Source organism: Podarcis erhardii (assembly GCF_964252035.2).
Source record: "Podarcis erhardii genome assembly, chromosome: 14".
NCBI classification, from domain to species: Eukaryota; Metazoa; Chordata; class Lepidosauria; order Squamata; family Lacertidae; genus Podarcis; species Podarcis erhardii.
In genome coordinates, this window is record NC_138503.1 from 35,863,980 (window position 1) to 35,877,431 (window position 13,452).

General features: G+C 49.7%; 1 protein-coding gene across 1 annotated transcript in view; it reads left to right on the top strand.

Annotated features, from left to right (window-relative positions):
* Positions 1 to 3,516: 3,516 nt before the first annotated feature.
* LOC309329355 (cytoplasmic phosphatidylinositol transfer protein 1-like) overlaps positions 3,517 to 13,452 on the top strand; it is a 50,830-nt gene continuing 40,894 nt past the window's right edge. Inside the window, exons 1-2 of the mRNA XM_081840174.1 lie at positions 3,517 to 3,813; positions 11,399 to 11,569. Of these exons, the coding sequence (XP_081696300.1) occupies positions 11,522 to 11,569 (48 nt within the window). The 5' untranslated portion in view covers positions 3,517 to 3,813; positions 11,399 to 11,521. The remainder of the gene's footprint in view (positions 3,814 to 11,398; positions 11,570 to 13,452) is intronic.

The following is a 13,452-nucleotide window of genomic DNA, read 5'->3' on the forward strand; positions in this document are numbered from 1 at the left end:
TTTTAGCTGTCATATTAATCCCCAAGTATTTTACACTCTTAACCACAGTTAAACCTGTTTCATTCTGAAACCTCTCCTTCTCTCTTACTGTTAGATTTTTCTCTAATACCTTAGTCTTTAATTTATTTAATTTAAATCCTGCCACTTGACCAAACTCTTGAATTAATTCCAAAACCCTTTTTGTACTGGATTCCGGCTCTTGCAATGTAAGTACCAAGTCATCTGCAAATGCTCTCAATTTATATTGTCTCGCTCCGACCTGAACCCCTTTAACCAGCTGGTCTTTTCTTATCATATTCAGCAAAACCTCCAGGACCGAAATAAAAAGTAGTGGGGAAATTGGGCACCCCTGACGTGTCCCTTTTTCTATCTTAAGTTCTTCTGTAATAACATTATTTACAATTAGCTTTGCTTTTTGTTCAGAATAAATTGCGCCTATACCGTTTTCAAAACCTTGGCCTACCCCCATCCCATGGAGATTCTTCTTCATAAAGGTCCAAGAAATATTGTCAAAGGCTTTCTCCGCGTCCACAAATATCAAAACAGCTTTTGTGTTTATATTAACTTCTAACATTTCCAAAATGTCTATTATGTTCCTTACATTATCTGATAAATGTCTTCTCGGGAGGAAGCCCGATTGATCCCTATGAATCTCCCCCATCAAAACCTTTTTCAGTCTCTTAGCTAAAATGTCAGCAAAAATTTTGTAATCCACATTTAATAGAGAAATTGGGCGGTAGTTCTTCAGTTGAGTCTTTTCAGTCTCTGTCTTCGGTATAAGCGTAATATAAGCCTCTTTCCACGTGTCAGGTGCTTCTTTCCCCTCAAGGATTTCATTACAGACTTCCTTCAAAGGTTGTATTAGCCATTCTTTTAAAGCCTTGTAGTATTTGGAAGTCAGTCCATCAGCTTTTTAAAATTGTTTTATTCCAGAAGAAGAAGAAGAAGAAGAAGAATGATTACCATACTTTTCCGTCTATAAGATGCCCCCGTGTATAAGTTGCCCCCTATTTTGAGGGACTCAATTTTCAGAAAATGGGGGGAGATGGCAAAAAGTTGTTGTGCTTTTTTTTTGCAGAGAATTCCAGAGTTAATGAGTTTTTTGGGGGGGGTCACCAAGGGTTGTTAAGCTTTTTTTAGGGGGGAATGCAACAAACGCATCACAAAATCCATCTCCGGTCTTTCCCCTCACCAACAGAACTTGCCAATCCCCCACCCATTTGCCGCAGCATCAGCCAATCAACCACACCCATTGACGCAGCAACCAATAACACGCACAGCAGCCGCTGACATCCGCGGCGGGAACCATTCAAATGCCCACCCTATGCACTACCCACTTTTTTGCATGATTTTTAAGGGGGAAAACCTTGTCTTAAACACGGAAAAGTACGGTATATACTGCCCTTCATCTGAAGATCTCAGGGCGCTTCACAAGATAAGAAGAGCTTGCTGGATCAGGCCAGTGACCCACCTAGTCCAGCATCCTATTCTCACAGTGGCCAGCCAGATGCCTGTGGGAAACCAGCAGGCAGGAATTGAGCGCAAGAGCAACACTCAACCTTCCTGTGGTTTTCTGCAACTGATATTCCGAAAGATTGCTGCCTCCAGCTGTGGAGGCAAGAGCATAGCCCTCATAGCTAATAGCCCCTTTTCCAGTACATTTCCCAGGGCCTCTTCTCTTTTTTCTTCCTCCTGATAAGTTCCAGATGCAGCCACTCACGCCTCCAAATTAAATCCTTCACACTTGCCAGGCACGCCAGCCTTCTCTCCTGTCTTTGCCTCTCTGCCAATCCTGGTGGCTGCCCCCTCCCTGTGCCCAAGGTGTCAGAATTTCACTAAGCAGCGCTGCTGTCCTTGTAAACAGATTTGTACTGACAGTGTTCTTCCACAAAAGCTCTCTCAGGGTGCTGTGTTTTGCAAGCTGTCAAGGGGAAAAAGGCAGGCGAGGAACCGTGTGTGCCAGGTCCTTACAATCACAGAAAGAAGGTGGGTCCCCAAAATATACACCTCAAGTGTCAAAACCAGGGTAGAGAGCCTTCTTTCCACAATTTGGTGCCCTATTTTGGACTGCAAGTCCCACCAGCCCTGGAAAGCATGAGGTTGGGGAAGGCTGCCATGCAATGCCCCACTGTTGCCATCTGACCAGAAAATGAAATGGCCTGCTCTTCTGCTTTTAGCAGCAGCAGCAGCAGCAACAGTCTGGTCTGTAGAAATCTGCCAAAGAAATTTCTCACCACGGGATTGCATGTAAATGTATGCACAGGAGCAGAAGAGGTTTAAAGCCAGCAAAGTGGGGGATAAGCAAGGATGCCAACTTGCAAGGGTTCCTGTGCCTTTGAGTTAAATTTGGCCTATGAGGTTTTCACACAAGACTCCATGGGATAGCTCAGTTGGTAGAGCATGAGACTCTTAATCTCAGGGTTACGGATTCAAGCTCCATGCTGGGCAGAAGAATCCTGGGGGGTGGGACTAGATGACCCTTGGGGACCTTTCCAACGCTACAATTCTATGAATCCATTAAAAAGGGGCTTTTGGCTCTTGAATTTCTGTGTAGCATTTAACTGTCAAGAAGCACGGTTCCTGCAAAAAACAAAAACTGGCAGCCCACAAGTCTAAAACGCTGAGTATTTTCACTGCTCTTAAATTGAGGGCTTTACTTCTACTTCTTAAAACAAAACGGAAAAAATGAATACTTCCAATTTTAAACAACTTATACCTATTAAATATATATTGGGGGTGCATACAAGGGATGCACCCCAAGATGTCTAGCTCCAAATTTTGATGGAGTTCCACCTTTACTGACAGAGGCTGGCTGCTTCTGAAGGACAGTTGCTTGTACTCAGAAATGGGGAGAGGGGTGTTGCCCTCAGGTCCTGCTTAGGGGCTCCCCATTGCGGCATCTGGCTGGCACTGTGGCAACAAGATGCTGGATGAGGTGGGCCACCGCTGGCCTGATTTAGCAACCGGGCTCTTACTCTGTTCTTTTGCTAACCTCAGCCAAAGAGCCTAGGTCTACTGTGGATTTCACTACCTTCCCATAGAGGAAGCGATGGCCACCAACTTGGATGCCTTGTTGACGGATTTATAGAAAAGCAGTGGCTACTAGCCATGAAGGCTAAATGTCCTGAATACCAGCTGCTGACTGAACTCAGTTCCTCTTTGTGGGCTTCCCACGGACATCGGGTTGGCCCTGATCCTGCGGGGCTCTTCTTTGGCTCTTATAACGCAGCTTCCCTTCCCAAGGTGGTATTGCGCAAAGCTGCACCGACGGAGCACCAAAACGCCACCGGTTGAATTTCTTCCTGCGATGCAACTATAGTGACCGCGAGGCTGGCAAACCCCATCCCAGGAGGAAGTGGAAAGTCAGTGAGTCCCTCCTGGCTGCCGTGAGACCCCCCCTCGCTTTACTTTTTCTCACCCCCTCGGCCACAAAGCCGAAGTATTTCCTCCTCCTCCTCCGATGCTCCAGGCTCTTCCCAGCCGCCCACCCGCTCCAGGAAGGGGGCGGCTCAGGAGAGTGAGGTGCGACGCCGGATTCTCTCCCCTAGGGGTCGTCGGAGGAGGCGGCGGCGGCTACCCAAGAGGACTGGGCTGGACGGCGGCCGGCTTCGGAAAAGGGCTGTGCAAAAGCGGCGCTCTCGAAGGTGCAGGAGCGCATCGCTCTCCCCTCTCCCCGTTCCTCCTACGGCAGCGGGCAACTCTCTGGGCCCGCAGCCACAGGCACGTGCGACTGCTGCGAGGGAGGATCGCCCGGGAGGAAGGGGAACTGGTTGGTCGTGAAGAAGCCGGCTCAGCTGGGCGACCCGCGTCCGGGTGAGCGGGGAATGGGTGGGTGTGGAAGATTGGGCACTGGGACGATTCAGGAAACCCCAGGAAGGGATTTTCTCCCGGGACATGGTTCCTTTTCATTGGTGGTGGCGGGGCTGCGTTCCAGGGAGGCAACGCAAAGCGGGTCCCCTAGACGGAGCGGGGACGGATTGCGCAAGCGAAGAGGCGAGAATTTGGAGAGGGCACGGATGCACACGGGGTGGGGGGGACCTGGAGGAAGGTGGGGAAAGGTTGGCTGGATGTGGGGCTGGGGGGTCCCGGGCTGGTGAAAAAGCGCGATGAGCAACCAAGAAAAAGAGCCGCGATTGCCGAGGGGACGGGAGGAGGGAGGGCGAGGCGAGGAAGAGCGATTCTTGGAAAGGCTGCCTTCCCAGAAGCGCTCTTGGGAGGAAGCCTAGAGGGCGCGCACCGGCAAGGCGAGCGCGGGAGGAAAGCGAGGAGGGGCTGTGGCTGGGGGAGATCGGCCAGGATCCGGGCGGAGGAGGAAAATCGCCCGCGGAAGAGAAACGAGGAGGGCTGCCTGGCCCTTCCCCGTCAAACTCCTCCCCGTCTGGGCAACCCCGGGGTAGGTGGCGAAGCACGTGGCCGCGCGGGGTCTTTGCCGGGCACCCCTCCGCCTCCTCTCGGTGAGAGTCTTTCCATCCTCCGGGTGTTCCCCGCGTGGCCAACCGACCCCCTGCGAGAGGCGAGGCGCGCCCAGGCTGCCTGCCTGCGGGGCCCGTGGAAACACCGAGGCGAGCCGGGCGTGGCGGCGGCGGCGGCGCCACCTCCGGCTCCCTCTCCCTCTCTCTTTCCTGCCTTCCACGCCCCAGTTAGCCATTGTTTGCTGGCAGCCGTCGGGCAGGTGAGAACTGGTCCGGAGCAGGGAAGGAGGGAGGGAAGGAGGGGAGAAGCCGCAGCAACGAGGCTGAGTCCTTCCTGCGCGAAAGGAGATGGGCTGCAATTTCTCTTCGCCCGCAATCTGGAAGGTTCCCACGACCACCCCCAACCCCCCTCTATTTGAAGGGGCCAGCTGCTGGGCTCGGGGTACGAAACGCTCTTTGCGCATGCACCAAGGCATCTCTGCCCCACAACTTGTATTTGCTTTAAGGTTGCGGCAGCATCGTGAACCCCACTTTGAACTCCACGGGGCATAAATGTCGAGTGAAGATGCACAGGATCAGTTGCTGCTAACATGTTAAGGGCTGAGCCTGCAACTGAGCACGTTTTTCCTGGGTTGACGCCCTTTTCCTACAGAATGAGACTCTTGCGTGTGGAATTGGGAGAGTTTGAAGGTTTGAAAGAGGTTCATTTGCCATCTGGCTTCACTTGACAACCTGTTGCATGGTCAGATTTTGCTGTGGGGCATATGAAGCCTTTGTACAGCATTCCAACTAAGGACCTAGCCAGACCATTTCTGCAGTGGGGTGTGTGTGTGTGGTTAAGAAAAGTTGTTCCTGGTGGTGATAGGAGGCTTCACTGTCTCTCCCTCATTGTGATCTCTCCATCCTATACCCCTCTCTCCATCTCCTCTAGCAGCCCTTTCCAAATCAAGGGCTTAATTTTGAGCCTCAGCAAAGGGGAAGTCGCTGTGCATCTGGATTGCAAAAATGGGCAGCAGGGAAAGGGTTAACTGCTCTCCTCCCTCTTGAAGAGCTTTTCTTGTTTAAAAAACAAAAAACCACCACACGATCTTTCTCTCTCTGCTCCTGCTATATTTGCCTGCAACTTGTAGCTACAGCCCCACAGTAAACATAAACAGTCCAATCAGATCTGGAATTCGGGGACAAGGATTTTTGAGGTCACAGATTTGTAGCTTGGCAACTCCTGTTTTAGAAATTCAAGAACTAGAAATGAGATTATTCTGTGTGTGTGTGTGTGTGTGTGTGTGTGTGTTGTAAGGGACCGTTCTTTTATTAAAAACAAGAGCAGCATAAAGAGAGCCATCTGGCTACTTAACGGAACGGCTCTGAATTTGCAGATTCCTCCACTCTGTGTTTGAATTTGGGACTTCTGGGAGGTTTCATTCAAAGGTTCACTGCAGTGAGATGATTTTTGCTGTGATCCTGGAAAACCACCACCGCCCTGCCTGGGATTTTTTAATTTTTGCTGCTAGCCACACAATTCATGTAACACATAGTTTGACCCCAAGGCTCTTAGGCAGGTGTGCCAATTTGAATAAAATATTGTAGAGAGGAGCAGGTAAGCAGGTAATCGATCACATGATGCAGTGCATGCGTACCATTTGAATAGCAATGCCCATCAAGTTGGGGGACAGCTCCCTCAAATAGAAGTTGGCTCCTGTGCCCTTAGGTTTAGCTATCAGAATCTCTTTGGAGGCTCCCTAGGGAGATATTGTAATAATAAAAATTAAAAAATAATAACAATAACAATAATAATAATAATAATAATAATAATAATTTATTACTTATACCCTGCCCATCTGGCCGGGCCTCCCCAGCCACTCTGGGCAGCTTCCAACAGGCTATTAAAAACACAACAAAAGATCAAACATTAAAAACTTCCCTAGACAGGGCTGCCTTCAGACGTCTTCTAAAAGTCAGATAGTTGTTTATTTCCTTGACATCTGGTGGGAGGGCATTCCACAGGGCAGGCGCCACCCCCGAGAAGACCCTCTGCCTGTGGGAAGCAGGATGCTAGTTTTGACAGATCTTCAGGCTGGCATTGAGCCCAACCCTGAACCGGGGCTCTCTGCTATTTGTATGTTCAGACATGGAACTCACTGCCACAAGATGCAGTGGTGGCTGGCAGCTGAGATGGCTTTCAAAGTTAGGCATATTAATGGAGCAGGAGGAGGCTCCAGGTCTATGACTACGAGGCAGGATGCTGGACTAGAGAGCAACTCCAGCATGAGTGAATCTGTCCCAATCTGACATCTGCTGGGCCATGGTGCATTTTTTTTCCTCTTGGCTGCAGCTTCTGCTCCCTCTTCCCCTGCCAACCACAAGATACTCTACAAAAGGCCAAAAAAAGGATTGGGGCCCCCACCCACACATGCTCACAACATGTTGCTTTCTAAGTGCTTCCTTGCTTTCTTGCTGCATAACCTACAACAGCACCGTAGAGTAGGTCGGTGTTGTTATGTCCACACTGCAGATGGAAAAGCTGAGGCTGAGAAAGTCAGGGTTGCCTCAAGATGAGATTCAGACTGGAGGGTTTTCATTGGGCTGTCTCTCAGCCAATGAACGAGAGCTCTGATTTATACACACCATCACATTTTAGAACTGGCCCATTATCTAAATGCATTTTATACCTGGGGACTGATTTTCTCAAATGCAAAGTATGTTGCACAAAAGCAGCGCTTGGTATCCTATGCCTAGCATCATATTCCCTGGAGCGGTCCTCCAGATAACATGGACCAACAGTTCCCTCCTGCTGTCTGCCCCACATCCATCATCAGCATTCACAGCTTCTGAACATGGACACTCTATCCATCCAGGCAGGGAAGAAGCATAATCTGTGTGAGGACAAATTCTAGCCAGGCAAAAACACTCAAGATGGGTGCAAAGCAGAGCCAGTGAGGCTTGGGGATGGTTCTGGGGGCCAAGTGAAGAGGCCCAGAGGGCCACATTTCCCCCTCAGGCCTGAGTTTTCCCACCTCTGGATTAATAGATCCATCCTCTGAGAACCTTTTAAATCCTTTCCAGACTATCTATAGCTAGTGGCTGGGGCAACCCAGTCAGATGGGCGGGATACAATGATGATATTGATGATGATGATGATGAAGAAGAATTGCATATCCATGCTCCATATTTTCAAACCTCCCCCCACCATAAAAATTAGGTGATGTATTCCAGAACTGGGTGAGCTCCTCTTTCCCTCCGTCACTAAGCAAAATTCCTGTTTGTCTTCGTCTTAACTTGGGCAGCTGGTTGTTAACCATTAAGAATAGATGTATTATCATCAGAAGCATATTGACAGCGGATTAGCAGCCACGTTATAAATAAGTTGCCCTTTGGGCGAAGACCAAGTGTGGTGTCTGTTCATTAGCGCTTGGATTCTCTGAAGAGGCGGGAGAGAGAGAGACATCTCCACGAGCTTTTCATTATTTGCATACAAGGCAAATACACACAGTGGCTCTCAAATGAGGCCCCATAGCCAGCAATGCAACAAGCTTGCAGCAGATCGCATCTGCAAGGGATGCTGCTGAATAACAGAAGGGTGCAAGGATCTCAAAACAGCCACATCTTCCCACTGGGAAATAGACTTCCATTGTGGGTAGGCTTGCTCAAGGGAGCCTTTCTATTCAGGGCATGCGTTGTGCAATTCACCCGGCAGAACATTAGCATTTCAGAAGCATTCAGGATTGAGCTGTGACGCATAGCCTTAGGCAAGTACTTGCTTCCACAACTGGTCCTACCTTTCAGGGTTGTTGGGGGAGGGATTTGAGAGGACAGCTGGAGAAGCTGGTTTCTGAAATAAAGCCAAGCGCTTTGCATGCCCTTAATGCGAAGCACTGTGCTGTGCTTGGAAGGCTCGCCGCCAGGATCGGTGACAAATGTAAGCCAAGCCCAAGAAAAGACCTGCTGGGTCAAGCCAAAGGCCCATCTAGTCCAGTTCTCACAAGCAGCAACCAGATGCCCCAATGGTGAAGTCTGCAAACAGGACCAAAGGGCAACAGTACACACCCAGGATTCCCAGCAAGTGCTATTCAGAGGCATGCTGCCCCCTACAGTGGAAGGAGAACATTCAGCCGTCAGGGTTACTAGCCATTGATAGCTTCCTCCACAAATTTGTCTAGGTCTCTTTTAAAGTCTTCCAAGTTGGCGACCATCACTGCCTCATGTGGGAGTGAATTTGACAGCTTAACTCTGCTGTCTGAAGAAGCCCTTCCTTTCCCCTGCCCTTGTGATTTGCTTGCAAGTTTTATGGATATCCTATGTTGACTTCCTGAAGAAGGAATCCTACCTAACAGGGCTGGTTTGACATGCTGGCACCTAGAATCATAGAATTGTAGAGTCAGAAAGGAGGTCATCTAGTTCAACGCCCTGCAATGCAGGAATCTCAGCTAAAACACCCCTGACAGATGGCCATCCAACTTCTGCCTAAAAACCTCCAAGGAAGGAGAGTCCACCACCTCCCCAAGGAGACCTTTCCACTGTCAAACAACTCTGTCAGAAAGCTTTTTCTACAGTAGATTGCTTGATGGGTGGCACCTGAAATGTGATAGGATGAGAGTATTGTATTTGTAGTCGTCCATGTGGCTGAAGGACAGTATAGGTTAGCACAGGCCTTGTCAATCGCGGGCCTTCCAGCTGTTTTGAACTAGAGCTCCTGTTATCCCCAGCTCAGCAGCAGCTGATGAGAATTGTCCAAAACATCTGAAGAACACCAGGTTCCTGAAGGCTGGGAGAGTGTGCCGGATGACACCTGGCAGGACCATGGTTCAAATTTTCCCAGCCTGGAGGTGGCTCAGGGGGTAGGTGGTGCCGACGACATCTTCAGACCCAGAATCAGATCCCCTTGTTGTTGTTTTTTGAATCAGGAATGGAAAGCCTGTGGCTCTCCAGAAGTTGGAGGCCTCCATCTCCCGTCAGGCATCATGACCAACAGTCAGCGAGGATGGGAGCTGTAGTCCAGCAGCATCTGGAGATCCAAGGCTTGCCCCCATCCCTGCTCTAAAGCAACTTGTGTTCATGATCGGTCAGGGTAGCTCAGTTGGTCAGAGCGTGGTGCTGATAATGCCAAGGTTGCAGGTTCGATTCCTGTATGGGAGAACTGCATATTTCTGAATTGCAGGGGGTTGGACTCTACAATTCTATGATTCTATTTTTTATATATATAAAATATTTATTAAAGTTTTCAGAAAGTTATCTAAAATAAAAAGAACAAAGGAAAAAGAAAAAGAAAAAATACATACCAAACATACAAACCACATACAATAACAAGTATAATTTCAGTCCCTTATGTTCATAGGCCTTACTTTCCCGACCTCCTCATATCTCCCCTTCCTGTATTCCAATCTCTACTTCTAATTCAGCAAATCCTTCCCCTTATCTCTGTTAACTTTTTTATACAATTCTATGATTCTATATGCTTTAAACTTGACCAGAGCAGCAATTTTTGCCTAATCATCATCATCTCTTTCCATGCCTCTTCTGGCTGCCCCAGGTGCTGTTAGAGCCCTGTTTGGGAAAAACCATTGAACACTAGAACTTCTTCCGGTGGTGTGGCAAGGACATATCAGGACCCTGGATAGTTCCCAGTGGGCCCTGCTAGCTGAGCTTGAGAAGATGTTGTCTCAGCAATGACTTGAGAGTCACTTGAAGCCTTGGAAAGGCTGACAGGACTTGATCTCCCAGCAACTCCTTCCTTTGAAAGGGCTGCTCTGCAATATGTAAAGGGGCCAGTAGCCTTTTCTGTCGTCACGTGGCTTCTGTGTGGTTGTGGGCACATGGACCTGCAGAGGAATTGCTTTCAAATGGTGATGGAAGAGCCAGCTCCTCAGGCCAGGGCAGCATAGAGGAGGGTACAAGGACTCCTCCTTGAGCGTATCATCTGAATCAGAGCTCCTCAGGCCCACATTGGGACCCCAAGGCAGGGGACATGGCAGATAGCCTCGCTGGCTTGCAGAGAGGAGAATGTAGGCAACTCCATCCTGCTTGGATTTCTAAAGGGAAAATTAAAATCCTTGGAAATCTTAATGGTGGATCACCTGTGTCACATATATTGTGGTACTTATGTGGGAGTAGAGGCTTTCATAAGTCCAACATCCTCTTATCACAGTGCCCCACTGAGCATCTTTGGAATAATACTAGTCAGGGACTCTAGCACATTGCATTGGGGCAGAGCTCGTGGTGAAAAGTGGCTGGGACTATGGTGCCAGATGGCAGCCAGCTTTGCCCCCCACGAGGAGACTTCTTCCCCAAAGAGGTGGCTAATTTGTTGTCTAAACAGGTGGCCAAGACTTGTGTGCTGCTTGGAAGCTGCAAGATCTGCACTGTAATCATTTTTTGAGGGGATAAAGGCACTCTGCACATGATCAGAGGGCTATCCTTCTTACTTCCCGCCTCACAGGAGCAGCCTGAACCCTGGCATTAAAAAGAGAATGTGGGGCATGAATTATAACCCTGGGCATGGCAGAGTGGGCCGTGGTTACGGCTAGTACCAGTATACATTGGAGTCTTTCTATCTCCCCCCCCCCACATACCCGTTACGCCTGACCTTTTGAGTAAGCTTGCTGACTGGGTGAGGTTTTTTAAACACGACATATCCTAAAATAACGTGAGAAGATTTGGGGTGGTTGGGTAGTGGGATGGTTCCAGCAGCGAAGGAGCCCTGATGTGACCTAACCCCTCCACCTCCTGCCTCCTCCTTACTTCCCATGGTCTGGCTTCTACAGCTCTTTTGGCTGAGGAGTCTGGTGACCTCACAACAGCTACCATGACAACCGATTATGAAGTCACAGGCAGAGCTGTGCCTGTAGCAAGGGGGGGGGGAGAGATATAAAGAAGTAGAGCTTTGGATCTGAGTGAAGGAGGGAGCCAATTGCTTCTCAAGACTGCCCAGCCAAGCAAATTCCCAGAGTCGGTGCTTTACTCCACTCTAACACGTCTCTTCTCGGCTGCAGGATGCATCCTTCCCCAAGGGATCCTCAGGGGCCACTTGGCTGGTGAAGAGCCCCCGTTTCCACTGGAGTGTGCCGTGCCACGAGGGTCCACCCAGCCCGGTGCCCAGAGAGACGGCAGGCAGCATGCTGGTGAAAGAGTATCGGATCTGCATGCCCCTCACCACCGAAGAGGTAAGCGTCAGGCAGATGCCGTGATCAGCCTGCAATAGCACAGGGAAGGACAGGCTGGTTGCAGTTGGGTGTTTGCTGCCATTTAGCAAAGTGGCCTCTGAGCCTTGTCCGGAGCCAGGGATCCCTCTTTTTTGGGCACGGGGGGTGGGGGTGGGGAGAATGGGTTATTCACCCCCTGCTGTGTAGAGCAGGCTCAGGTGCAGCCCATTTCCCTTTTACTTCCAGAGAACTCCTGGCAGAGTGGTGGAGAGAGGATGCATTTTACTGAGGAAAGATCAGAGATGAGCAGTGTGTGTGTGTGTGTGTGTGTGTGTGTGTGTGTGTACACACAGGTAACAATATAATTGGAGAAGAAAAAGGCTGGAGAGATCTCTTCCTACCAGATTCCCCGAGAGAAGTATAGCAGAGAACAAGGCGGGGGCTGGAGCAGAGGTTTGACTTTGGGCAGGGGGTCGGGACCCTGGGGCACATTTGCAAAAACAGACACATTGGTTGTGGGCTACACACACACACACACACACACACACACACACCACAACCACACACTCTCGCCAGAATTGCATATACTCGCTCTCTCCCCTCAACAGTTAACTTTTTAACAATTTCTTCAACTTCTCCTCCCCCTAAGCATCATTGGAGGAGGGGGTGGTCTTTCTGAAGAGCGTAGCTGCAAAAGTTAATATTCCGTTCTCTCTCTCTCTCTCTCTCTCACACACACACACACACTTAGGCTTGTAGAATGAGATGTACCCTTTGGGCACCAGAAAGGCCTCTGTGGGCACACGTGCACCCACTGGCCCTGTGTTGACAGCCATGGGGCTTCTATGCATATCCTATACATATCCTCAGGTGGTTTGAAACTAAGCCCTGGGACCAGCCTGTTGAATATCCACTTGCTTTGCAATGACTGGAGTTCAGAACTCTTTGTTGCGCGTGTGTTGATGCGTGTGTGTGAAGCTGCGCCTACCACCCTGCTCCTGACACAGCACGCTCCTGGGTGCCGCACCCTAGTGTCTGCATGAACACCAGGGAGCAGGGCAAGATGGAGAGCACAGGACGTTTCCCTGCTTAGGAGCTCCATCCACGCATGAGGGGCGAGATCTCCTTGCAGTGAGGGGCGCCTCAGAGCATTTAAAAGTGGAGAACCAGGGATGGGGAAGCTGTGGCCTTCCATATGTTCTTGGACTTCAGCTCCCTTAAACGCCAGACGGTAGTCAGGGAGGACTGGAGTTGAACAACATCTGGAGGGCCACAGTGCCCTGTCTCTGGTCAATACACTCTCTGGGTGAGGAGCTGGACATCCTGGAAGTACATAGAATCGTAGAATTGTAAAGTTGGAAGGGACTCTGAGGATCATCTAAACCAGCCCCTTGAAATGCAAGGATATGCAGCTGTCCTATACAGGGATCAAACCTGCAACCTCGGCGTTATCAGCACTATGATCTAACCAACTGAGCCATAGCAAATCGCCATGCATCTTGCTGTTATTACGTTTATATTCCATCTTTCCTCTAAAAAGCTCGAGGCGGCACACACTCCCCAATCCTATCCTCACAACGACCTTGTGAAGTAGGTTAGGCTGAGAGGTAGTGACTAGCCCAGTGAGCTTCATGGCAGAGTGGGGATTTGAGGCCTGGTTTCCCAGTTTCAAGCCCAATGCTCTAACCACTGCACCTTACAGGGTGGGGGAACCTGTGGTCCTCCAGATGTACAGTGGTACCTCAGGTTAAGTACTTAATTCGTTCCGGAGGTCCATACTTAACCTGAAACTGTTCTTAACCTGAAATGCCACTTTAGCTAATGGGGCCTCCTGCTGCTGCCGTGCCTCTGGAGCCCGATTTCTGTTCTCATTCTGAAGCAAAGTTCTTAACCTGAAGCACTAT